At 36.3% G+C, this 25199-nt stretch overlaps 3 protein-coding genes across 3 annotated transcripts; 2 read left to right on the forward strand and 1 right to left on the reverse strand.

The window, feature by feature from the left end:
• Window positions 1–11621: 11621 nt before the first annotated feature.
• On the forward strand, window positions 11622–14336 carry LOC138888606 (protein FAR1-RELATED SEQUENCE 5-like). The gene is made up of 6 exons (XM_070170498.1): window positions 11622–11763; window positions 11933–12137; window positions 12329–12356; window positions 12464–12878; window positions 13077–13687; window positions 13893–14336. The coding sequence occupies exons 1-6, from the start codon at window positions 11622–11624 to the stop codon at window positions 14334–14336; spliced, it is 1845 nt and encodes a 614-aa protein (XP_070026599.1).
• A 676-nt stretch (window positions 14337–15012) lies between these two features.
• Window positions 15013–19822, reverse strand: LOC104225938 (uncharacterized). Its single transcript, XM_070170499.1, has 14 exons — window positions 19592–19822; window positions 18965–19080; window positions 18253–18694; window positions 17944–18147; window positions 17606–17737; window positions 17418–17523; window positions 17249–17329; window positions 17050–17130; window positions 16886–16969; window positions 16415–16796; window positions 16186–16312; window positions 15610–15737; window positions 15347–15472; window positions 15013–15259 (listed from the first exon to the last, which is right to left on the reverse strand). Exons 1-14 carry the CDS (start codon window positions 19820–19822, stop codon window positions 15013–15015), a joined length of 2487 nt encoding a protein of 828 aa, XP_070026600.1.
• A 759-nt stretch (window positions 19823–20581) lies between these two features.
• On the forward strand, window positions 20582–22699 carry LOC104225937 (small ribosomal subunit protein RACK1-like). Its single transcript, XM_009777812.2, has 2 exons — window positions 20582–21555; window positions 22409–22699. The coding sequence occupies exons 1-2, from the start codon at window positions 20671–20673 to the stop codon at window positions 22508–22510; spliced, it is 987 nt and encodes a 328-aa protein (XP_009776114.1). The 5' UTR covers window positions 20582–20670; the 3' UTR covers window positions 22511–22699.
• The last annotated feature ends 2500 nt before the right edge of the window (window positions 22700–25199 follow it).

Here is a 25199-nt window from a genome sequence, read left to right on the forward strand (position 1 = left end):
GGTAAAGATTAAGAATAAGTATCTTTTGCCTCGCATTAATGATTTATTCGACCAACTTCAGGGAGCGAGAGTGTTCTCCAAGACTGATCTACATTCAGGTTATCACTAGTTGAAGATTAGGGACTCGGATATTCTCAAGACAGCTTTCAAGACCAGATATGGTCATTATGCGTCCTTGGCGATGTCTTTTGGGCTGACTAATTCCCCAATAACATTCATGAATTTGATAAACAGTGTGTTTTGGCCCTATCTCGACTTGTTTGCCATAGTCTTCATTGATGATATTCTGGTATATTCGCGTAGTTAGGAGGAGCACGCGGAGCATTTGAGAGTTGTGTTGCAGAGATTGAGAGAGGAGAAGCTTTATGCAAAGTTCTCCAAGTGTGAGTTTTGGCTCAGTTCAGTAGCTTTCTTAGGGCACGTGGTGTCCAGCGAGGGTATTCAGGTTGATCCAAAGAAGATAGAGGTAGTTCAGAGTTGGCCTAGACTGTCCTCGGCCATAGAGATTTGCAGCTTCCTTGGTTTGGCAGGCTATTAACGTCGGTTTAATCAAGGATTCTTATCTATCGCATCACCCTTGACCAAGTTGACTCAGAAGGGTGCTTTATTTGTATGGTCGGACGAGTATGAGGAGAGCTTTCAGAAGCTCAAGACAGCTTTGACCACAGCTCCAGTGCTAGTTTTTCCATCAACTTCAGGTTCCTATACCATGTATTGTGATGCTTTGAGAGTTGGTATTGGTTGTGTTTTGATGCAGGAGGGTAGAGTTATTGCTTATGCTTCTCATCAGTTGAAGCCCCATGAGAACGACTACCTCGTTCATGATTTAGAGTTGGCTGCCATAGTTTATGTGTTGAAGATTTGGAGGCATTACTTGTATGGTATGTCTTGTGAGGTGTTTACTAATCATCATAGCCTCCAGTACTTGTTCAAACAGAAGGATCTCAATTTGAGGCAGCGGAGGTGGTTGGAGTTGCTTAAGAATTATGATATCACCATATTGTACCATCCGGGGAAGGTCAATGTGGTGGCCGATGCTTTGAGCCGAAAGGCATTGAGTATGGGGAGTTTGGCATATATTCCAGTTGGGGAGAGAACTCTTGCAGTTGATGTTCAGGCCTTGGCCAGTCGGTTTGTGAGATTAGATATTTCGGAGCTCAGTCGAGTATTGGCTTATGTGGTTTCTCTATCTTCCTTATATGATCATATCAGAGAGCGCCAGTATGATGATCCACATTTGCTTTTCCTTAAGGACATAGTTCAGCACGATGATGCTAGGGATGTGACCAATGGTGATGATGGGGTGTTAAGGATGCAGGGTCGGATCTGTGTGCCCAATGTGGATGGGCTTCGGGAGTTCATTCTGGAGGAGGCCCATAGCTCGCGGTATTCCATTCATCCGGGTGCCGCGAAGATGTATCAGGATTTGAAACAGTACTATTGGTGGAGGAGAATGAAGAAAGACATTGTAGGATTTGTAGCTCGGTGTCTCAATTGTCAGTAGGTGAAATATGAGCATCAGAGATCGGGTGCCTTGCTTCAGCGGATAGATATTCCAGAGTGGAAGTGGGAGAGGATCACTATGGACTTTGTTGTTGGACTTCCACGAACTTTGAGAAAGTTCGATGCTATTTGGGTGATTGTGGATCGGCTGACCAAGTCCGCGCACTTCATTCTTGTATGTACTACTTATTCCTCAGAGCGGTTGGTAGAGATCTATATCCGGGAGATTGTTTGGTTGCATGGTGTCCCAGTTTCCATCATTTCAGATAAGGGCACTCAGTTTACATCGCAGTTCTGGAGGTATGTGTAGCGAGAGTTAGGTACTCAGGTTGAATTGAGCACAGTTTTTCACCCTCAGATGGATGGGTAGTCCGAGCGCACTATTTAGATATTGGAGGACATGTTGTGTGCTTGTGTCATTGATATCGGAGGGTCATGGGATCAGTTTCTACCGCTTGCAGAGTTTGCTTATAACAACAGCTACCAGTCGAGTATTCAGATGGCTCTATATGAGGCTTTGTATGGGAGGCGGTATAGATCTCCAGTTGGTTGGTTCGAGCCCGATGAGGCTAGGCTACTAGGGACAGTCTTGGTGCAGGATGCCTTAGAAAAGGTGAAGGTCATTCAGGAGAGGCTTCGTACAACGCAGTCGAGGCAAAAGAGTTATGCTGATAGGAAGGTTCAGGATGTGTCCTACATGGTTGGCGAGAAGTTTGTGTTGAAGGTTTCACCCATGAAGGGTGTTATGAGATTTGGTAAGAAAGGGAAATTGATTCCTCTGTTCATTGGTCCTTTTGAGGTGCTTTGGAGGTTGGGGAGGTGACTTATGAGCTTGCTTTGCCACCAGCTTGTCGAGTGTGCATCCGGTATTTCATGTTTCTATGCTCCGGAAGTATATTGAGGATTCGTCTCATGTTCTGAATTTCATCACGGTTCAGTTGGATGATGATTTGACTTATGATGTGGAGCCAGTAGCTATTTTGGGTCGTCTGGTTCGAAAGTTGAGGTCAAAGGATATAGCTTCAGTGAAAGTGCAGTGGAGAGGTCGGCCCGTGGAGGAGGCTACCTGGGAGACCGAGCAGGAGATGCGGAGCAGATATCCTCACCTGCTTGAGGCTTCAGGTATGTTTCTTGACTCGTTCGAGGACGAACGTTTGTTTAAGTTGGGGAGGATGTGATGACCCGGTCAGTCGTCTCATGTGTTATCGCTCCATTTTTCCCCATTTCTGCTTCTTTATGCCTTGTTATCCGTGTTTTGGGTTATCGGGTTGGTCGGATCGAATTCGAAAAGGATTTGGTAAGGTTTGAGACACTTAGTCTCTTTTAAAAAAGATTAAGTTGGAAAAGTCAACCGGATGTTGACTTATGTGTTAGAGGGCTCGGATGTGAATTTCGATGGTTTGGTTAGCTTCGGGAGGTGATTTGTGACTAAGGAGCATGATCGGAATGAATTTTGGAGGTTCAAAGTAGATTTAGGCTTGAATTGACGAAATCGGACTTTTGGCAATTTCCGGTTAATAGGTGAGGTTTTGATATAGGGGCCGGAATGGAATTTCGAGAGTTTCATTAGTTCTATGATGTCATTTGGGATGTGTGTGCAAATTTTCAGGTTATTCGGACGTGGTTTGGTTGAGTTTTTTATCAAAAGCGGAATTTGAAAGTTTTTAGAAAGTTTGGCTTGAATCTGATGTGTTTTGGGTGAGTTAATGTTGTTTGAAGTGATTTGATGATCGAAACAAGCTTGGATAAGGTATTAGGATATGTTTGTACTTTTGGTTGAGGTCCCGGGGGCCTCGGGGTAATTTCGGATGGTTGACGGAAGAGTTTGAGATTTGAGAAGTTGCAGACATTTGTTGCTTCTAGTGTTTCCGCACCTACGGATTGGGGACCGTAGATGCGATGCCGTAGATGCAGAAAAAGTGATCGTAGAAGCAGATAAATGCCTGGGAGGCAGGAACCGCAGATGCGGTTGTGGAGACCACACCTGCGAAGGCGCAGATGCAGAATTGGCATCGTAGATGCGGTTTTGGCTGAGTTAAGTGAAAGCCGCAGAAGCGGCTCATTGACCGCAAATGCGGCACCGCAGATGCGGAAATGACTGGGGTCAGAATGTTATATTTTCTCCTTCGCGATTTTCAGAGGTTTTCTTCACTTTTAAACATGAATTTTGGAGCTTTGGGCAATTTCGAAGAGAGAAATCAAGGAGACTTCATTAAGGTAAGAATTTTGGACCTAAAACTCATTTCTATGATAGTATTTCATGGATTAAGGCTATAATTAAAGGAATTAAAGGGATAAAAATTAGGGATTAGGGCTTGAGTTTAAGAGGCCTTTAAATGGGGATTTGAGGGGCCATTTGGACTCCGATTTCAGTGTTCTTGATATGTATAGACTCGTTGGAGGATAAAGATTCCGTTGATGTAAAAATTATCGAATTTCGAGACGTGGGCCCGAGGATCGAGTTTTGGTAATTTCAGGATTTGTGCCATTTATTGATTGTTTTCGCTTGGGCTTCATTCCCTTGGCATATTTTGACGTCCTCGTTCTGATTTTGGTTAGATTCGACGCGAGTGGAGGCCGATTCGAGGGGAAAAGTCATCGCGGAGTAGTATTTTCACCAGTTTGAGGTAAGTAACCATTGTAAATCTGGAACTGAGGGTACAAAACCCCGGTATTTGACTTATTTTGATAAATGCGATGGCGCACATGCTAGGTGACGAGCGTGTGGGTGTGCACCGGTAGGGGTTGTGACTTGGTTTATCCCGTAGTGACTATTAAGCCACATAATTGATTTGGAAACATTATATTATTCCGTATTTTGGATATTTATACTACATTATGGGTTGTATGCCATGTTTGGGGCCTTGTGCCGACCTGTAAAAACCCTTAAGGGCATTTTGAGTATTTTCCTCACTTTACTTGCTAGAAGCAAATCCTCAGTCATGTTTTACCTGCTTAAATGTTTAAAACTGGTTTTATTACTCTACTCCTAATTGTGAGGACTGTTTGGGCTGAGTTCCCAAATTTTCCATTGTTGTGCCGAGAGGCTGTGAGGTTAAAGATTGAGAGAGGTTGAGAACCCAATTGTGAGGATACTTATATGGATCGGGTTGCACGCCGCAGCGATACTTATATGGATCGGGCTACACGCCGCAGTGATATATATATATATATTGGATCGGGATGCACGCCACAGCGATATGACGCTTGGGCTGTAGGAGCCCCACCAAAGTCTGTACACCCCCAGTGAGCGTAGTCGACTATAAATATATGGATCAGGCTTCACACCGCAGCGGTTACTATGATTTCTATTACTATGAGATATTAATGAGCCTGAGTGCTGCGAGTGAGTATTGAGTGATGAGAGTTGAGTCACGAGTGACTGAGAGGCTGCCCGAGGGGCCATATTCTGAGTGATACCTTGCCCGAGGGGCCCAGTTATTTTATTTCCACTGATTTCACTCTTCTTTTAAAATAAGCCTCTGTTGGAAAAATTGCTAAGTATATGATTTCAAGTGTTTAAACTAAAATTTAATGATTTTTCGACGAAACTGGATTTAAACTGTGAAGTTGAACTGTTATCCTGATGTTTCTTCAGTTATATGATTTTTAACTATTCGTCACTTCTTTCAGACCTTATTTACTTTAGTTACTTACTGAGTTGGCGTACTCACGTTACTCCCTGCACCTTGTGTGCAGATCCTGGTACCCGAGCGGCAGAGTGAGGGTCCTCAGCATTATCAGAGTTTGCCGGAGACTGCAAGGTAGTTGCATGGCGTCCGTAGCCCTTCTCTCTTCCTCGTATCCTTGTTTACCCGCATTTTAGACTTGTTATGTATTAGACAGTCAAATTTGTATATTTAGAGGCTCTAGACTTGTGACACCAGATACTTGGGGGCTGTGTAGTTTCCTGTTATTTTGACTTCCGCATATTTTCTGTCGCTTTAACGATTATAATGAAATTGGTATCTAAAACATGTGTTAGGAAATGGCTATTGTTAAAGGAAAAGGGTTGTGGTTAATTGATTAGTTGGCTTGCCTAGTAATGTGATAGGCACCATCACGACCAATATTTGGGGTCGTGACAGATATGATGTTTTGCCTGAGGGGCTGTTCTTGATTCATGTTGTGCCTGAGGGGCTGTTTACGAGCGATTGTGAGGTAATTCCCGAGGGGCTATATATGAGTGACTCTGAGGTTTTCCCAAGGGGCTGTTTATGATTCATGTTTGCCTGAGGGGCTGTTCACCAGTGATGTTCACCGAGGGGCTGTATACGAGTGAGTTTTGCCTGAGAGGTTGTTTATGTTTTCATCATTTTCACTCACTATTTCATCACTTCATTGAAAACTGTTGAAAGATATTTTAAATGGTTTTACTGAAACTAGACTTAAATGAGCCTAGTTGATTCAAAACCCTGATTTTAAAAGCCTGATGTATTTTACTGAGATTTCATGATATGAACTGTATATGTTTTATTGCTCGTCACTATTGCTCAGTCTCTATTTACTTTTATTACTTACTGAATTGGCGTACTCATATTACTCTCTGTACCTTGTGTGCAGATTTAGGTATTTCTGAATCTGATAACGGGTATTGATTACTCAGTTGCAAATCCATCAAAGTTAGTAAGGTAGCTTTCTGGCGATCGCAGACCTACTTTTCTCCCTCCTTATCCTCCCTTAGTTGTATTCAGTTATTTCCAGGCTATGTTAGTCTTAATGTTGTCAGACGGTTGTAGCAGATGCTCGTGACCAGTGGCACCCCGATGTCGGGCTTTCTTTCCACGCTGTTGTATTGATTTAAACTCCTTATGCAGGTTTATTGTTAAATAGCTTTGGTTTAGTCTTAAAAATGAAATATTGATTAGTTTTGGTAGTATGTCGGCTTGCCTAGTACCACGTTAGGCGCCATCACGATAGGGTTAGTTTTGGGTCGTGACATCAAGTTTTCATGTCATGCTAGACAAATAAGATATCGAAAACTGATTGCACATATCATTGATTTTATACTTTCAAGTGTTTGAACTACATGTCCAAAACTACATGTCTTTCATATGAAACCAACTCTATTTGAATTGTGTCTCTTCTATTTGGCCAATATTTTTATGTCTATTTTCATAAGACTTGAAGTCCTCATCTATACTTAGCGTTATGATAGATGTTGTCGACGAACATTTTATATCAGTTCCAATATTTTTTTCATAAAGACATAACATAGAGATCTCTTCATTTATATTTTCAGGTACCCGAACCTCTCCTGGGATTTTATGAAGTATTATGTCATGTGATCTTCTAGATCATTTACCTTCTTATTATGATCAGTTTGATCATTTGCTCATCTTCTTTATCAAGAATTTTATTTGAAACCGATTTGTCTATACGCTTTAAGTATACCATAGACTTTGTCCTTCTAGGACTTATTCTAATAGGAGCATTTTCAGTGAGAATATAGTTACTTTCTTTGGGTCAGCAAATGCGTCTAGCATGCGTCGCAATATATTGCACATGAATTATCTTTTTATGAACTTCAAGTTCATATTATCTTATTCGAGGATCTAGATGTACAAATGATAATTCATTTCATATAACTTTTTCTCAATTGTTTATCATGTCTCCTCCTCATGTTAGAAAAACTAACTTGCTTTCTCAACTTTGGAAAATCACCTTTGTGTGTTATGGTGTTAATCAAAATATACATCGCACATCAATCATAATAAGATAGAATTATTTGGTTCCTGACTCTGAACCACTTGTGAGAGGAGAAAATAATATATATATATATATATATATATATATATATATATATATATATATATATATATATATATATATATATATATATATATATATATATGTATGTATGTATATATATTATATAACTTTGTTCTCATAAGAAATTGTTTAGCTATTAAGTGGAGGCACTCAATAAATCATTTTACTAAATCAGCTGTGATGTAAAATAACTTATCAAGATAAACTGTCTTGAATAGAAAATATGGAAATTATGCTCGAAATTAAATTATTGAGCAAGTTACCTCACAAACACCGTTCAGGTTGCGGGTTAATAATAATCACATATGTAATCATTTCATAGATCCATCTTATGTGATATACATGGCAGGTGAATGAGCCCATATTCACTTTTGATATTTCAAGCATTCACGAGATTCAATCTCAATTTTAGTTGGTCTATTAATTAATAAGAACAAGCAATGTAAGAGAATTCGTAAAGAACTTTCTAGTTCTTTAATATTTACCCATGAGAATGCTCTCTTATTTTTGCACATTACTTAAATTAACATGGCTAAATCAATTATGCATATTGGATAAATTATCAATATTGATAAACTTCAGGTTTACATCATGACATGTACAATTATTAATGAAATTCAAATTTATTATGATACGGGTTTTTATATCAATAAACTTCAACTTTATTGTGACATTCTTTTATTTATGTAGTACAAATTGGAAAATAAAGCGGGTAGCTTTTCACATACATATTACCCCGCTACAAGTTGTAGTAATAGAAGATATTAAATCTTTATAGTCTCAATATAATCAACCGCTTTCGCGTATACTTTAAAAATTAAATATGTTTCTTTGAGACTTACTACAACACAATACCTTATTGGTAATCAATTGTGTTTATCCAAAATAGTATAATTGTCTCTTGCGGAGTTCTTAATTAATTTTGCGGTACCACATATTCATCAACATCCATATGGTGAATATCTCTTTTAAAGAGAAAGTTATACCATTATGATTATGGTCAAAATTATATTCAAGATTTGTTTCTTGCATTACCGTTGTCTTTTAATAATCACAAATGCCAAAATATTTTGGTGTACAATAAGTACGTGACCAGTGACCATTTATGCCATAATAATAACATTATTTTCTTATTTTCTCTCAAACCTCCTTTTAGAGGTGAGTGTCGTGTATATACCACTAGCATACTCATATTCTTGAAAAAATGAATATGTATTCATAAATCACATGTTGTCACATTCACATCATGAATGGACCATAATTATTTATATATGCTTTCCAAAATCTCATGTCAAATCGATGACAAACATTACTTTCACAGAGTGAAGGATTATTTTGAGAATCCTTATTATTCTCATTACCACAATGATGACGATTATAATTTCGTCTATTGCCACGTTCACATCCATTGATACCTTCACGGTAATAATTTTGTCTTCTTTCAGACTTATTACATATTGCTACCACATTCTCTTAAGAGAATGAGAATGAAGCAAATTCAATGGGACGGGTTTCCACTTCTTGTGCTCACGATTATACATGACTTTGATCATTGCAACACATAGAAATTTTACCACTTCGAGTGGTTATAATTTTTACTAACTCCATTAGAGTTATAATCAAAATTTATTGTCTTTGCTTGTATTTAAAATCAAATTATAGAATAAAAGAGAAAAATATAGTAAAATACATACCTTAAATCCAGAATTTAATCATGAAGGAAGTTCATGGAACAATTAACAATCATTATGCTCAATCCCAAAGCTTCTACTCAATTGGTTAGAGTCTCGTGCTGATAACGTGTTATAAAATAATAAAAGAAGAAGAAGAGTATTGCAGAGAAAAATAAAGAGAGAGAATTCTTATTGATTTGGGATTAATTACAATGGAATAGAACTCTTCTATTTATAGGGAAAAAGTGACTTAGCCATCAAGTAAAATCCTTACAATCTCTCTAAAATATAGACATGCACCTTAAATAAAACTCTCTCTCTCTCTCTCTCTCTCTCTCTCTCTCTATATATATATATATATATATATATATATATACAAAAAAAATTATTATACAAATTTTATATACTTTTTCGACTACCAGATATAAATAATTTCATACGCGGGCTAAAAGTGAAAAAAAAACCCTCTCTTTTTATGAAAATTTTATCTCCTATAGCAAAGGTATACACCCTATTTATTATAAACCAACATTATTTTAAAATATTATTTTCTGTGGCTACCTTTTATATTTTATAGCAAAATAAGTATTTACAGTATATACTATAATTGAGGCATGAAATACGCTATTTATGTTTTTCCTCACTCTTTCTTTCAATTAAAACACGATTCTCTCTCAATATTTTTCTTCTCTCTCTCTCTCTCTCTCTCTCTCTCTCTCTCTCTCTCTCTCTTTCTTAGAGCAAAATAGGTCGAATCATAGATACATGAAAGAGAAACAAATCATGAAAGACAACCTAAAAATCTCAAAACATGAAAGTAAACCTATAATATAAAAAAAGGAAGTGGAGATACCTTAGGCGACAAAGAGATTGAAGAGAAAGAGGGATTCTTAGCGCGGTAAGTAAGAGAGAAAAGAGGAAGAAGCGGTCAAATTGGAAGCGTTGTAAATTGTAATGAAAGAGGTAGTGAAGCGATACAAGGAGTCTTGACCGAAAAACGCCATATCCGACGAACTTTCTTCTCTTCTTTGCTATTTAGTCACATACAATAACACAAATACATTGTATTTTTGTATAAATACATTTTTTTGCATGTGTTTATGTATTTCGAATGTCTGTATTCTTTTAATACAGTTGAATTCACCTGTATTCATGCATGCTTTACATACAGTATGCACGAATACATGATATAAACATTGAAATACACTGAATACAAATATTAAAATAGAACATAAAATAAACAATGGATACATTTAATTTTAAAATACAGTGAAATACAATAATACACTAAATACAAATAGAAATACACTGAATACAATCAATAAAATATATTGAATACAGTAGTAATAACATGTATTAGAAATAATTAAAATATTGTTAATACAAATACATTTGAATACACTGAATATAAAATAACGAATACAGTAAATACAAACATTGAATCTAATGAATGCAATAGTAAAAAATATGTTGAAAAACACTAAATAAAAAAGTTGTGTGCAACTGAAAAATCATTCTAATTAATTGGGTTTATAATGAGGCGTGTTAGAATTGATTTTGTTAAGTTATATTACGAGTGTATCACGCTAATTGATATCCGTTATTAGACAGTTGGACATACCTATTTTTTAAGGTAATTGTCGTTACTGTATTCATGAATATATGGCGTAAATTCACGTGCATATGTGCGTGTACGGCTGGATTGCCCTGATTTTAGGCGCTTTTTGTTGCTGTATTCATGAATACAGCAGCTCAAATATATGTGAATACATGCACATACAGCTATACTGCCTGATTTTAGGCAATTTTTGTTGTTGTATTGATAAATACATGGCGCGAATACATGTGAATATATGCACGTACAACTGGATTACCTTGATTTTTAGGCGTTTTTTGCTGCTTTATTCATGAATACAGCAGCGCGAATACACCGGATACATTGCTGTAACAACTGAATTATAGTTATAAAAAGTAATTATGTATATGATAATTATAGAAAGTTAATAGCCACTAAATAATAATGATTTCTAAAAATTCCTTCTCTTTTTTTTTTCACGAGGATATTTTCCTATCTATACCATATATGAAACCTTATTACCAAAAATGTTCATAATTTGTTAATTACCTGCCCAGTCCACACTTTTACTATAATTTATATACCAATCCATAATTAGGCAGATTCTGCCATTTAAAACGCGCTAAAAAGAAGGCACAAAATCTGCGTTTGATTCTTTCCACATTAAATTCGAATTTTGAAACGGAAAGAGATCTCATTGCTGCGTAATTCTCTCGTTCACTACAATTCTAAAACAACGCAAGCTTCAGAAGCTCCAGTACAAAAATTGCTTTTACAAATTCTACAAGGCAATACAAATTGTAGAATTCAAAATTGTTCTTCATCGACCTCAGTACTCAAATTGTCGAACCTATATCTGTTCTTCATTTTTTTTTTCTCAACTACACGAAATCATGTCAAAAATCCCAATAATGCTAAAATTGAATGGAAATTGGGATCACTATAGCAAATTTAGAGATTTTGAAGTTGATGTCATTGTGGTAGATGAGAATGCAAGCTACGGAATTCTGATTTCTACAATTGCAGAACAACTATAGATTGATACATCGAATAAAATTGTAGAAATCAAATACATTGTGAACGACAATTGTCCTCCAATGGAGATTAGGAATGATATGGGGGTTCGTGTGTATATGGAGACCAAAAAGGAGAATAAGAACTTAGGTTCGTATCCTTTATGTATAAGCGTAAGAGATTTCAATATGGAATTGGCAATCACCAACGATAGCACAAGTGCAGGTATGTTTAATTCGACATTGCAGAGAGTTATTGTGTTAGTGTGCTAACTACAATATTACAACATTTATCTACTAATTAACTACAAAAAACAATGTACTGAAGCTCATAAAGCAATGTTGTTTTCAAAATTATCTACATAGTTACTACATTTATCTCTATGTTGCTGCAGGTTCGTCTGGATCCCTAAACTTACTTGAAATTCCATCCTCACCAGCTATAGAGGAATATCAAAGTGAAACAATAACTGAATCTACGCAAACACATATTGAAGAAGGACAAGTTTATCAGGACAAGCAAACTGTAGCTGCTGCAATGAAGAATTTTTCTGTGATGCACAAGTTCCAGTTCAAAGTAAAAAGATCTAGTCATAGAAGGTATGGATTTATTTGTGGAGAATATATCAGTAAAAGCAGTGTTTTAGTGAAGATATGTGGTTTTTATAAATTGTAGTTTAATTGTAGTTAAACTGTAGTTAATTGTAGTTTTTAACGAATTTGTGTTAAAACAGTCCTTTTTGTTGCTTCTACATCTATAACTTGTATTAAATATTGTATTTTTTTTGTAGCTACTGGCTTATATGCGTTGCTAAAAATGTAAATGGCACTTCAAGGCAACGTCAATTAATGATTCGGCAATGTTCAAGATAAGGAGTTTCAACCGACAACACACATGCTCCTTATTGGACGAAATATTCATACAGCGCAAACGTACTGCAGTTGTAGTTGGTAGCATGGTCGTTCCAAAGTATTGTGATCCTAAGACTGTTTACACACCAAAGGACATACAAACTAACATGTTATCCGAACATGGACTGAACCTAAGCTACATGCAAGCATGGAGAGCCAAGGAAAAGGCTTTACAGTTTTTGAGAGGGAATCCGTCTGACTCCTACAGCAAATTACCCAAATATTTTTATATTCTTGAGGAGATTTATCATGGCTCTGTTGTTAAATTGAAGAAGACAGCAGATGATTGCTTCTTATACGCATTTGTTGCTCTTTGTACATCAATAAGTGGTTGGCAACATTGTAGGCCAGTAGTAGTGGTTGATGGGACATTCTTAAAGTCAGCCTACAGGGGGATTATGCTTATAGCAAGCACCGTGGATGCAGCAGGTAAATAATGTAATAATTTTGTAGTTATTTTGTAGGCATTCTATAAAATGTAGTTAAATTGTAGTTATTTTGTAGCTAAAGGAAAAAAGTGTAGATAAATTGTCTATATTCTGAATATATATTGTAGTTGTTATTTAATTATATTTTTATATACCTTTTCAGGGCTGCCAATTAATATTTTATGAATTAAAAATGTAGGTACTATATTTCCCTTGGCATATGCTGTGGTTGATTCTGAAAACGACGCGTCTTGGAAGTGGTTCTTTGAGCAATTCAAGGAGGCATATGGTGAAAGACCTTCAATGTGTGTTGTTTCAGATAGGCATGAGAGTATACTGAAGGCAACATCAGTTGTCTATCCGGGATTGGCACACTACTCTTGCATGTGGCATATATGGACAAATATAAGGTCAAAATTCAAGAAGGGACATCTACAATTACATGAATTGTACTTTGCTACAGCACGGTCATACACTATGGATGAATTTAATGAAAGGATATTGAAGATTGAAGAGGTAGACCCGCGTGTGAAATCTTACCTATATGATATTGGCTATCATAGATGGTCAAGAGTACATACAACGATGAATAGAACTTTTACTATGACATCAAACATTGCCGAGTCGTTGAATGCTGTAACAAAAGAGGCAAGAGAGCTGCTAATATTTGATCTATTAGAGTATATAAGGACGCTTCTTGAACGTTGGACGAAAGAGAAGTTATTGAAGGCAAAGGGTACTTTTACATACCTTGGGTACAAATTCAACAAAGAATTGGATAACAACAATACATTATCTCAGAAACTAAGGGTAAGATCTGTTTGTTTGGTGCAAAAAAATAAATTGCTTAATATGCATTGTTTCCAGATTGTAGATAAACTGTAGTCAAATTGTGGGTAATTATAGATTGTAGATAAGTTGTAATGTATTTGTAGATGATTTGTAGGTAAGTTGTGGATAATCCTTTTTAATGATTGATATATTATTATTATTTATGTTTGTTCTTCAATTGTAGGTGAGGGCTTCAACAGATCATATGCATACTGTGTTAGATGGTGTGAAGCGGTACATTGTGTGTCTAGAAAATAAGAAATGTAGCTGCGGACAATTCCAACTTGATGAACTTCCATGTGCGCATGTTTTGGCAGCATTAAGGCACAGGAAGGAAACATACGAAAACTATTGCTCTCCGTATTACACAAGGAAGAGCCTTCTGCTTACCTGTGAAATGCCAGTAAATCCTCTTCCTGATGAAAGCAAATGGGATGTGCCACAACATATTTTGGATGAGGTAGTAAAGCCATCGACGGGAGATAAAAGGCAGCCAGGGAGACCTCACAAGGAAAGATATAAAACATTTGATGAAATAAAGTTAAAGAAGTACAAGGTGTCATGTGGAAATTGTGGAGGTGAAGGGCATAACAAAAGAACTTGCAAGAATGCGCCCAAAAAGAAATGAATATCATGTAGTTAGAATAGTTATTCAAAATAAATGTTAGTGAGTTCAAATTATCTGATTTTTTTGTGTAATCGTTCAAGTTTTTTAAGATGATTATGAAGTATACTACAATTTGTGTATTTGCGTTTAATATGATTTTATGTATTCTGTCAGGCATCTAAATTTGTCTTTTTTTTTATAGCTTAGTTAAACTTTAATATTTACTATATACAAAACAACTAATATTAATGAAGAATTCATTCAATATAAATTGTTTCCAGATTGTAGTTAAAATGTACTTTAAATTTAGTCTAATTGTAGTCCTGTTAATAATTTGTAGATGATTTGTAGTTAAAATGTAGTTTAAATGTAGTTGAAATGTATTTAAATTGTTGTCTTGTTAATAATTTGTAGATTAATTGTGGATAATTTATTTATATGATTCCTGTATTTATTTCATATTTTGGCTGTGTACCTTAATTACAAATGACAGTTATATACAGAAATTACCTAGAACTTGAAGGTATTTCATAAAAATTACTTGAAGATTAAAGGCAAATTGTATTCTAGCAAATCAGAGTACTCGAGTTTAATGTAATGAAGATAAAGTGATGTAAACAACCAAAATGACATATTTCCTACAGTGTATTCCACTTCAACTACAAAATGACATCAACTAAACTAGGAACACAAGACTCTATTTCTTCTTTCTCTGTACTCTAGTCCTCTCATTTTTAGCAGGAGCACCCTTCCTCCTTACCAGCCTGCCTGTAACCTCACTTTCACTGATTGACCCATCTTCTTGCTTCTTTGTAGCATAGTCCCATAGTAGAGCTCCATAGCGTCTACGGTGTTGGTTGATATCAGAAAGATCTTCTTTTGGGATTGCCAAATCTCCAAGGCTAACATACTCCGCAAAAGCCGCCACAAATACACCACAATCGCTGCATAAGATCAAATTTTTTTATTATGTAACAATTGATTAAAATAAAATAATTAAACATATAGAAAGGGAGAATAGTTTTTTTTACAGTGATCCTTCCTTTTGTTGTGGAATCTCCGCAACCATCCACTGTATGTTGAGAGGGGCTGTAACTGGTTTCTCAATGTATGCCTTTGTGGTCTTGAAGTCAATGTCATTACGTTTCCCGTAGAAACTAGTGCAAGACAAATACAGAGGGATAATGATTGAAAACTTATCAACCAATGATTCAACAGTATTATGACGGTTTGAAGACACCATGGAATCATAAACATAAAGTTGCTTGTCCGTATGTCGAAAACGAGCAACAACCAATGGAAATTCTCTACAATGTTCTCAGACATGATGACATAGTCAACTACATCCCTGGCAACATTAGCAAGAATCCTATACCCAAGGATATATTCTGCAACATCATCATCTGATTTAACAACGGAATACTTAAGTTATGGTGGAGAAATTTTGAACTTGTCATATATTCGTTCAATCTTAGTCCTGAACAAGCAATCGGTTGTTGTGAACCTAGTGTCGTTGTTGGGGCCATACTTGCCTCTTTTTCTCAAATAATACATAATAACATCAATGTGTTGCAAAATAAAATAAAGTCTACTATAAGATACAAAGTAACCACAATTATCTACATAACAGCTACAACTTAAACTACAATTTGAACTAATCAAATAATCTAACAGATTGCTACACTTTAGCTACTATACAGAGGAACAAATTCAACAGCTGAAGACAAAACATAGTAACCTATATATCTTGTCTACAATATAACTACAATTACACTGCACAGCTGAAGACAAAACTACAATATAACTACAATTACACTACACAGCTGAAGACAAAACACATATTGTGAAGGATTCTGTTCTTTATACTTACCGTGTTATTGATGACTTGTCCTGGGTGAGCAAGGGCATAAAACCAGTCCTTCTTATACACCTTTTCACAACCAAAGTCTAACCAAGGCTTGATTTGGTTATCCTTTTTGGAAAAGTATTCTTTCCTCCTGTAATAACAAAAAAATATCAAATAAAAAAAATGACAGAATGAATTACATATTTAAAGTTTAAAAATGGTGAAATGAAAGTGTAAAATTAAGCATTCATACCTCTTAGATACTTTGTCACTACGAAGGTATAACCAGTTGGTGAACCTTTCTATCAAATCAACATCAACATTTTCACCTATAACAGTTGTGAAGGGGTGTTTGAGGTAGAAAAATTTAGGTCCGACAGAGGTGCTGCCTCCAGAACTATACAGAGGTGTGAAAGGTGATCGTGCATGTTTCCCCGGTTGCCTGGTTCTACCCGGATGAATAGGGGTTGCTTCATCTGGTATGGTCTCGCCATACATGACCAATTGTGTTAAGTTGTTTGGCAACTCAAAGTCATCCAATGTCGGACCTTTCTTGTCAATGCCTGAACCTTCAGGAACAACTTCATTCACAGTCACACCGTGAATTGACGACTGTGGAACATTATCTTCAATATCTGTTACATATAAAATAACATACTTAACAGCATTGTATATTTGTATAAGCAAAAATTTACTACTTCAAAAGTATATTATGATACTATACCTGCTTTTTCTACCTCAGCTCCTTCCTGAAATCCTGGTTCTTCCTCAACCATTGTTGGCACACCCCCAGGAGAAACTTCAGCTTCTGAAGATAAATGTAGATGTATGTAGTTATGCACAATATTGTTGATATAAAGTGAATATAATGAGCTTCTGATATTATACCTGCTTGTTGTGTCTCAGCTACTCCTTCAAATTCTGGTTCTTCCTCAACATGTGCCTGGAGATGTTCTGTTGAAACTTCAGCTTGAATGAATAATTTAAAAAATGAAAATTGTAGATATATGTGGGAATTTGTAGTTAAAGTGTGAATTATAAAAATTTTGCATTGTAACCTTATTGTAATGAAAGTATGATAGTATACCTGCTTTATATGCCCCAACTGCTTCTTGAAAATCAGAATATAAGTCAACATGTGCTTGAACATGTTCCGGAGAAATAGCAGCTGCAAAACATAGTGAAAATGGGGTTATAATAATTAGATAATGCTGTCTTGAAGTTTGTAGATATGTCTGAAGGAATTCTATAAATACTTGTATTGCTTGTGCTTGCATGCACTTGATCACCAATATTGAACTGAAATTGTTGATTGTTCTCTCCTTGTTGTTGGTCATTATTTTTGGTTGAACTACCAACAAACTACAATTTTTGGGTATGTTTGAGTATATTTGATTCATATGTCATAATTAGTTTTACTACAAAAATATATATCAATTCTTACCTTTGACTCGTCCACATCGTACCTCCTGTTTATCACCTTCATAACACTCTTCACAGAAACATCTATGAACTCTTGAAGGCTTAAAAGTTCCTTAAAAACAGTCTTCCTAAATTCAGCTAACTTTCCATCAACCTAAAAATTAAATATATAATTAGTTGGTAATCTTATTCAAAGTGTTACAATTCCACTACAATTTAACAAAGATTTGTGCAATACCAACAGGGCTCAATATAGAATTATACCACAAATTAACTACAATGTATAACATACAATAATTGTTATGGAATGAAGTTAAATTGTAGCAAAAAATGTCTTTATATTGTAGTTATTTATATTACCTGCTCAATCCCCTTTTCCAACTTCCTGAGTTTGCTAGTCACAAATTCAGTTTCCTCTTGACAATCTGTATCTTTGGGTTCAAATGTTGGAGAAGCAGCAATTGGAACCTGTGATGATTGAGCACCATGTGCATCTTCATACTGAATCTTGTCTGGCAGATTAAGCACTCCAATCGCTTCTCCAGATTCAGTGATGCTTGTGAACTGAATGATGGAAATAACAGTTAGTTCAAGTAAATAAAAAAATGTAGATTAATTGTAGTTATTATGAAGGTAAATGTAGCATCATACAAAAGTGAAAAAATATACCTTGAGCCACTCAGGCTTGATCATCTTCTCTTCAATTGCAGTTAACCAAATCTGGCCCTTTGTAGCTGACCATCTTAAAATGCGAGGTATAGATTCAGAACACCTCGTAGCAAGCTCTGTACTGACGGACGAGCAACACTCACATAACCACACTTGCAAGGCTAATGAGCATCCCCGTATCAGATAAGAATGTACATGGGGATTAAGACAATGTCGGACATATTCAATAATCTGCTTAAAGGATTTGATACCCCATGGGTATGACTCAAAATTACCAAATTCTATCAGAAAGAACATAAACTTGTCTATGAAAGATACATGGTCTTTATCAGAAGGACAAACAAAAAATTCAAACAGATAAAGAATGCACAACCTCACTGCATCCTCATCGTTTGCCCAAGCTTTATTTGTGACTACATTTTTCAAATGCCACTTTTCAACCCTTTATTTGTTCGAAAAATAGGTAGTCATTAAATGGCTAACATAAGTGGAAGTGTAACCATAGTCTGAAAACTTATTCACACAATTTAGACCAGTAATCAACCCAAATTCTCTCAAGGAAAAATTCAATTTTTCACCCTTCAATAGTACTGAAAAATATGAGTCAGTAGACTTTGACAATTCATACTTCATTAGAAGATGAATTGCTTGGTTTTGCATACTGATTGTGGGGAGACCAAATAAGTAACCAAAACAAGTTTTTTGGAAAAACTTTAAAGCATTTGGAGAGAGTAAAGCTTTTATCTGGCTAGGTATGCTCGGATCACACAAACTGTGGAATCTAAGCACACCATAATCAACATTTTGTGGTGCAAAGTAATGGTCATTCTGCAGAAAATAAAAAATTATTGAACATTAGTAGTTAGCATAAAAAAGAAGCAGTAATCTACATATAACTACAAAATATAACTAAAAGAAGAACAGCCTACCCACACCTATAACTACAAAACAATACAGGACATTTACACATGTAAACATTATCTCAAAACAATAAGGAAAAAAAGGGTAACCACAACTCTATAACTATAAAAATATAACAGTTAGTTCAAGTAACTCACAAAATGTAGATTAATTGTAGTTAGTATGAAGGTAAATGTAGCAGCATACAAAAGTGAAAAATATACCTTATCTACAATTTATCCAGCAGACTACAAAACAACTACAAAATGACTACATTTATGCACTGTCTAAAAATCACAATTACAATTAACCTACAAAATTGAGACAAACAATCTACAAAATTTGGACAATTCCACATTTTACCAAAAAACACTTGAACAACAGATTTTTACAACCAAAATCACACTAAAAACTGTAAAGAAAAATAATTAGTATTTACCTTTACCAAAATCTTTTTGTAAACCAATTTTGGTACTTTTTTTGAGGGTTTCTTCTTTTTCGGTTTTGATGAAGAAGGAGAGACCTTGGGTTTTTTCACATATGGAATTTTAGGGGAATGTTCAACAAAATTATCATCTACACACAACTCTTTGCCCTTTCGTTTGAGTTGTTTCTCGACTGGTTTATCACCTCCACCAGCATCAACATCGTGCAAATGCTTGGTTCTCATCTCCGCACGGATTTGTCTAGGAGATGAAATACTAGTAGTAGGTTCACTTGCATGTGTCGATTTTGCGTTTTTTGGGAGGTGATTTTGGTGTTAAAACACCCAAATCAAATGATGGGATATCAGCTAATGTAGCTTTTGAAGTTTTTTTTTTTGGAGTGCTGATTTTTTTCATGATTTGGGATTTGAAAATACAGATGCAACTTCAAAATAGGATTTTGTGAAATTAACTGGAAAAGAAAATTGTAGAATCGTGGGTAACTGATGGTAAACGTGGGTGAGAGGCAAGTATACGAAAATGGAGGAATTAACTGAAGGTAAAACGTGAGGGTGTGGGGGGTGGGAGGAGAGAGAGAGGCGGGTAAACGAAAATGAGAGAATATACGCTCCTAAATTAACGCCTAATATAAATGAAGCATTAATTATATCCTTAATTTAAATTGTGGTATATAAATGGTAATTTAGTATGCTGAAATATAATTAACACAATCCTTAAACATTGAGTGTAATAAGGTTTCATATATGGTATAGGAAGGTAAAAATCTCTTTTTCAGGATGCACCCAAGACATCACAGGTGAGATAGACAGTAGAGCTAATTGCCCAACATTACGTAAATGGACTATATCCAAACAGAGCAGGCCCAGGAAACTTGATCCATTTGCCCAAGCAGCACTCGGACCAGTAATCCATGACACATTTCTCGCAAAAACCCTAAAATTGACCCACCCTATAAATTCGCACTTGAGACTTTAGGGTTTCTCTTCACTGCCATATCGTTTTATCACTATCCTCTTCTCCGCTTTTACAGCGAAACCGAGAGCAGCTACCCACCCACCACCTGCTCGACAAAATGGCACAAGAATCACTAGTCCTCCGCGGCACAATGAAAGCCCACACCGATTGGGTTACAGCCATCGCCACCCCAATTGACAACTCCGACATGATCGTTACTTCCTCCAGGGACAAGTCCCTAATCGTCTGGTCTCTCACAAAGGATGGCCCACAATACGGTGTCCCCCGTCGCCGTCTCACTGGCCACGGCCACTTCGTCCAGGATGTCGTCCTTTCCTCCGACGGTATGTTCGCTCTCTCTGGTTCCTGGGATGGTGAGCTTCGCCTTTGGGATCTTCAAGCTGGAACAACCGCTCGCCGTTTCGTCGGTCACACTAAGGATGTTCTGTCCGTTGCATTCTCTGTCGACAACCGTCAGATCGTATCCGCTTCACGCGACAAAACCATCAAGCTGTGGAACACACTCGGTGAATGCAAATACACCATTCAGGAGGGTGACTCGCATTCTGATTGGGTTTCATGTGTTCGATTCAGCCCGAATACACTTCAGCCCACTATCGTTTCTGGATCCTGGGACCGTACTGTGAAAATCTGGAACCTGACTAACTGTAAGCTGAGGTCCACTCTGGCTGGACACGCCGGCTACGTGAACACCGTGGCTGTCTCTCCTGATGGTTCATTGTGTGCTAGTGGAGGCAAAGATGGTACTATTTTGCTTTGGGATTTGGCTGAGGGGAAGAAGCTATACTCGCTTGATGCTGGCTCTATCATTCATGCGCTGTGCTTTAGTCCTAACAGGTACTGGCTCTGCGCAGCTACTGAAACTAGCATTAAGATTTGGGATTTGGAGAGCAAGAGCATTGTTGTGGATCTTAAAGTTGATCTCAAGCAAGAGAGTGAGATGGCTACTGAAGGAACTACTGGCTCTGCCTGCAAAAACAAGGTCAACATTTACATTCTTTTTATTATATATATATATATATATATATATATATATATAATTGTGTATTTTCTGTATGATTTTAGCCTTGGAATATATATCTTTTTTTATGCCTAGTAGTATATACACAGACATCTAACTGAGTCTCAATTACTCAAAATTAGCTGGGCTAAGGGAACATATTTGTCTATACATAAAACATCTAAAATTAGGTCGCTGTATAGGATGAACTAGTTTTTCTGAAATAAGATAGAGAAGTTTTAACTTTTGAATAGTTGGGTTAATGCTTCATTTCTAGACTGACATTTTGTCCAGAAGCTGTCATGGCAATGAGCTTGTTGTTTCTGTACTGCTTTACTTTTGATCAGGAAATGTGCATCCTTGTAAACCTTATCCGCTCTGTTCTGCTGTTTTATAAAATCTGGTTAGCTTTTTAGGCTTTAAACTTTTGTATCTCTGCAATTTGTCATTTACTCAGTTTTGTTAAGTGTTAATTTGAATATATTATTTAATCCACTGCCTATGGTCCTGTTGCCTCTTTAGCCAAGGTTGTATGGGGAATAGCCTCTCTGCCCTTATATGGTAGGGGTATGGTTTGTGTACACACTATGCTCCCCAAAACCCACTTGTGGGAATTCACTAGGTTTGTTGTTGTAATCCACTACTTATTATCAGTTTTATTATATTGATTAAACAATTGCATGTTTGCTACATAGATAGACTTTCTGTAGTACTTAAATTCTTGTACAAACTTTGTATACTTGCAGTGACAGACATTGTAATTAACTAATTATGTTGTGATGAGATATTCTGTTATCGATTGAATTGTCTGATATTGTTGAATCTCATTTGGCAGATCATGTACTGCACCTGTTTGAGCTGGAGTGCTGATGGAAGCACGCTTTTCAGCGGATATACAGACGGTTTGATTAGGGTTTGGGGTATTGGGCGTTATTAGGAGTTGCATTATTCGGCCATAGTCATTTAAAGACATTTAGATTTCTCTTGAAATGTTTGAAGAAGGATATCTGGATTCTCTTTGTTTCTCATGGTTTTGAGAGTTTTGTTGTTCCAATTTTGGGATTTTATTTAGTATTTTGTTACAAGCATCATGTTGCTTATAAATCCAAGTTGCTTTGCATGGTCACTTAAGTCTTTAGTATGCTGTTCCTCTGTCGTCTACTTTTGATCATAGTTTCATTTGTTGGTGACACACATTGATAAGAAACCTGCAACTCAGCTTCTACCGTTTATGAAATGGAACTGTTCTCTCTTTTCTTCCTCCTAGGATACACATCAGGTGGTATTGCTTAATCACCATGTCTTTTAGGCTAACAACAGATTTAGATCATTGTAAATTATGACCCTTCATGCTTTATTATACACTTGGGATGCATCTAGTAATCTATTGAAAATTACTGGATATTAATCCCAAATTCAAATCCCATTCGTCTTGTTAATGTTCTCTATTATCTTTTACAACTTGTTACCAAGTACCAGTTGACGCTTTTGAACAATTATCCTGTATATCAGGAAAGCAGTGTCAATTCGACTTTGGTAGAACTTGGAAGTTGGAAATGTGACTGAGGTTAATAGATTTTATCCATTGAAACTTTTTTGGGAGGAATAAATTTCATCTTCTGGATGGTGAATCTATTTGATTGGTACTGTTTTTATCCCTACTATTTTGTCTGCTATTGTTTTCTAAAATATAAGTGATTTCCAGCACATCCTGCGAATTTAGCAAATTGATCAGCGAGGTCAAATTAAGTGATCTTGAGGTGGATCAAGACTGCATGAGGGTGTCGAAAATTCCCAATGTCAATTCGTGTTATGAAATAAAAGCAATTTAGTAAAATATGAACAAGAAATAGAGATTTTCTTAAAGAAAGAAATTTTCTTCTTTAATTGTGTGCATTTTCTTATCTATTACAAGGTTTTTATATAGACATGAAAATTGAAAAGTGAAGAAAATATGTCATTGAACATAAAAAATATGTCATTAAATATATCATTAAGCATTTGACATGAAGATCATGGGGGAAGAGTAGACATCCACCATAATATAATATTTATCATAACAATTCGATGTTTATAATCCGAATGGACCAAAAAATCATAATCCAAATTGAACAGAAAACTTTGTTATGGGGCGGAATACCTAATTACGACACTAAGCTTGACACAGATTATTAGTTACACTCTTAAACTATTTGTGGTCTTAATTATTCCCTAAACTTGGCCTTTTGAGAGTCATTACCTCCCTGGACGATGTGGCGAAGAGGGTGGGTACACTCTCTTTTAAGCGCATGGGAGTGAAGAAAAATTAAAAAATCAGCTTCCAAGTAGGTTTTTTTAACTTTTAATTGTCATATTAATGATTTATTTGTTACAACTATGTATTTCTTCTTGCTTCATCCCAACATTTATTTTAATTGTGTATTTTTATTTTCGAGTCAAATCAGGCAAAAAAAATTGCTACAGCTTGAAATTGTACACTCTTTTTATTTCTTTTTTGATGCAATGACTCTTTATTTTAACAGTGTATTTTTACTTCTTCCGATAATATCTGTAAAAAAATATATTTTTAGAGTTTCATAATTTAGAGCTATATAAAATATTATATCCAAAATAATGAAAATCAAACTATATATTTTTTTTAGGCAGAATACATCGGCAGTCCATTAAACTTGTCCTCCTTCTTTACCTTAACATAAGGGTGGCGTGTGGGTCGGTTAGGACCGGGCCCGGTCCAGGACCGCAAGCTCATATGAGCAGTGGGCCTAAAAGGTCCTAACCGGATAGGACCGGGACCGTGGGGAGATGGGCTGGGCTGGGTAGTGGGCCGGTCTTGTGCATTAGGCCGCAAGCTCATATGAGCAGTGGGCCTAAAAGGTCCTAACCGGATAGGACCGGGACCGTGGGGAGATGGGCTGGGCTGGGTAGTGGGCCGGTCTTGTGCATTAGGCCCGTGAGACTGGGACCGGTTGGGAAGTAGGCCGGTTAAAGCGGTCCTAAACGGGCCCAACGACTTCAAATTTAAAAAAAAAAATCTGTCCGTTAGGCATTTAAAAAGTAGCCGTTTGGGCTGCCAAAATAGTCATTTAACCCCCCGTCCCCCCCCCCCTTCCTCCAATTTTGTTTTAACCCCAATTTTTATAATTAGACTTTTTCCCTATTTTCAACTATAAATACACCCTCACTATTTCATTTTTCTCACCAAATCATCAATCTCTCTCTAATTTTCTTCTATAATTGGTTACTTTATTATTACAATTTAGTAAAAGTAAGGAAAAATCCAAGAGTGATGGCAAGAATAGTCCTTTTCGGGCAATATTTTTTTTTAAAAATAACACTTTTAGTAATTACTAATTTAGCCATTTGAAAAACTATAAATACACCCCACCCCCCACCCCGCTTCTTCATTTCTTCACTCATCTCTCATTTCTAAAGTCAAATTCTCAATTCAATCATGCCCCATACTTCTAGAGAGCGCTCATATGTTTGGGAACACTTTGAGGTGGTAGAAGAAAATGAAGAAGTTCACAGAGTAAATGTCATGACCCTAACCTGAACCCAGTCGTAATGGCGCTTCTCGTGAAGACAAGGCCAGCCAACTATTCCCAACTCGACGTAAAACAGTTAAA

Source organism: Nicotiana sylvestris, chromosome 3 (assembly GCF_000393655.2).
Source record: "Nicotiana sylvestris chromosome 3, ASM39365v2, whole genome shotgun sequence".
NCBI classification, from domain to species: domain Eukaryota; kingdom Viridiplantae; phylum Streptophyta; class Magnoliopsida; order Solanales; family Solanaceae; genus Nicotiana; species Nicotiana sylvestris.

What these genes read in the sequence shown, in the direction of transcription:
- LOC104225938 (XM_070170499.1), bottom strand. Translation starts at nt 19,822, where the DNA reads ATGAGAACCAAGCATTTGCACGATGTTGATGCTGGTGGAGGTGATAAA. An exon ending in ACGATGTGGACGAGTCAAAG is followed by an intron (nt 17,524 to 17,605) that starts GTAAGAATTGAT and finishes CAAAAATTGTAG; the next exon opens with TTTGTTGGTAGTTCAACCAA. An exon ending in AGCTGAGACACAACAAGCAG is followed by an intron (nt 16,970 to 17,049) that starts GTATAATATCAG and finishes ATTTATCTTCAG; the next exon opens with AAGCTGAAGTTTCTCCTGGG.
- LOC104225937 (XM_009777812.2), top strand. Translation starts at nt 20,671, where the DNA reads ATGGCACAAGAATCACTAGTCCTCCGCGGCACAATGAAAGCCCACACC. An exon ending in GCTCTGCCTGCAAAAACAAG is followed by an intron (nt 21,556 to 22,408) that starts GTCAACATTTAC and finishes CTCATTTGGCAG; the next exon opens with ATCATGTACTGCACCTGTTT.
- LOC138888606 (XM_070170498.1), top strand. Translation starts at nt 11,622, where the DNA reads ATGGAGATTAGGAATGATATGGGGGTTCGTGTGTATATGGAGACCAAA. An exon ending in CAACGATAGCACAAGTGCAG is followed by an intron (nt 11,764 to 11,932) that starts GTATGTTTAATT and finishes ATGTTGCTGCAG; the next exon opens with GTTCGTCTGGATCCCTAAAC. An exon ending in TTATATGCGTTGCTAAAAAT is followed by an intron (nt 12,357 to 12,463) that starts GTAAATGGCACT and finishes ATATTCATACAG; the next exon opens with CGCAAACGTACTGCAGTTGT.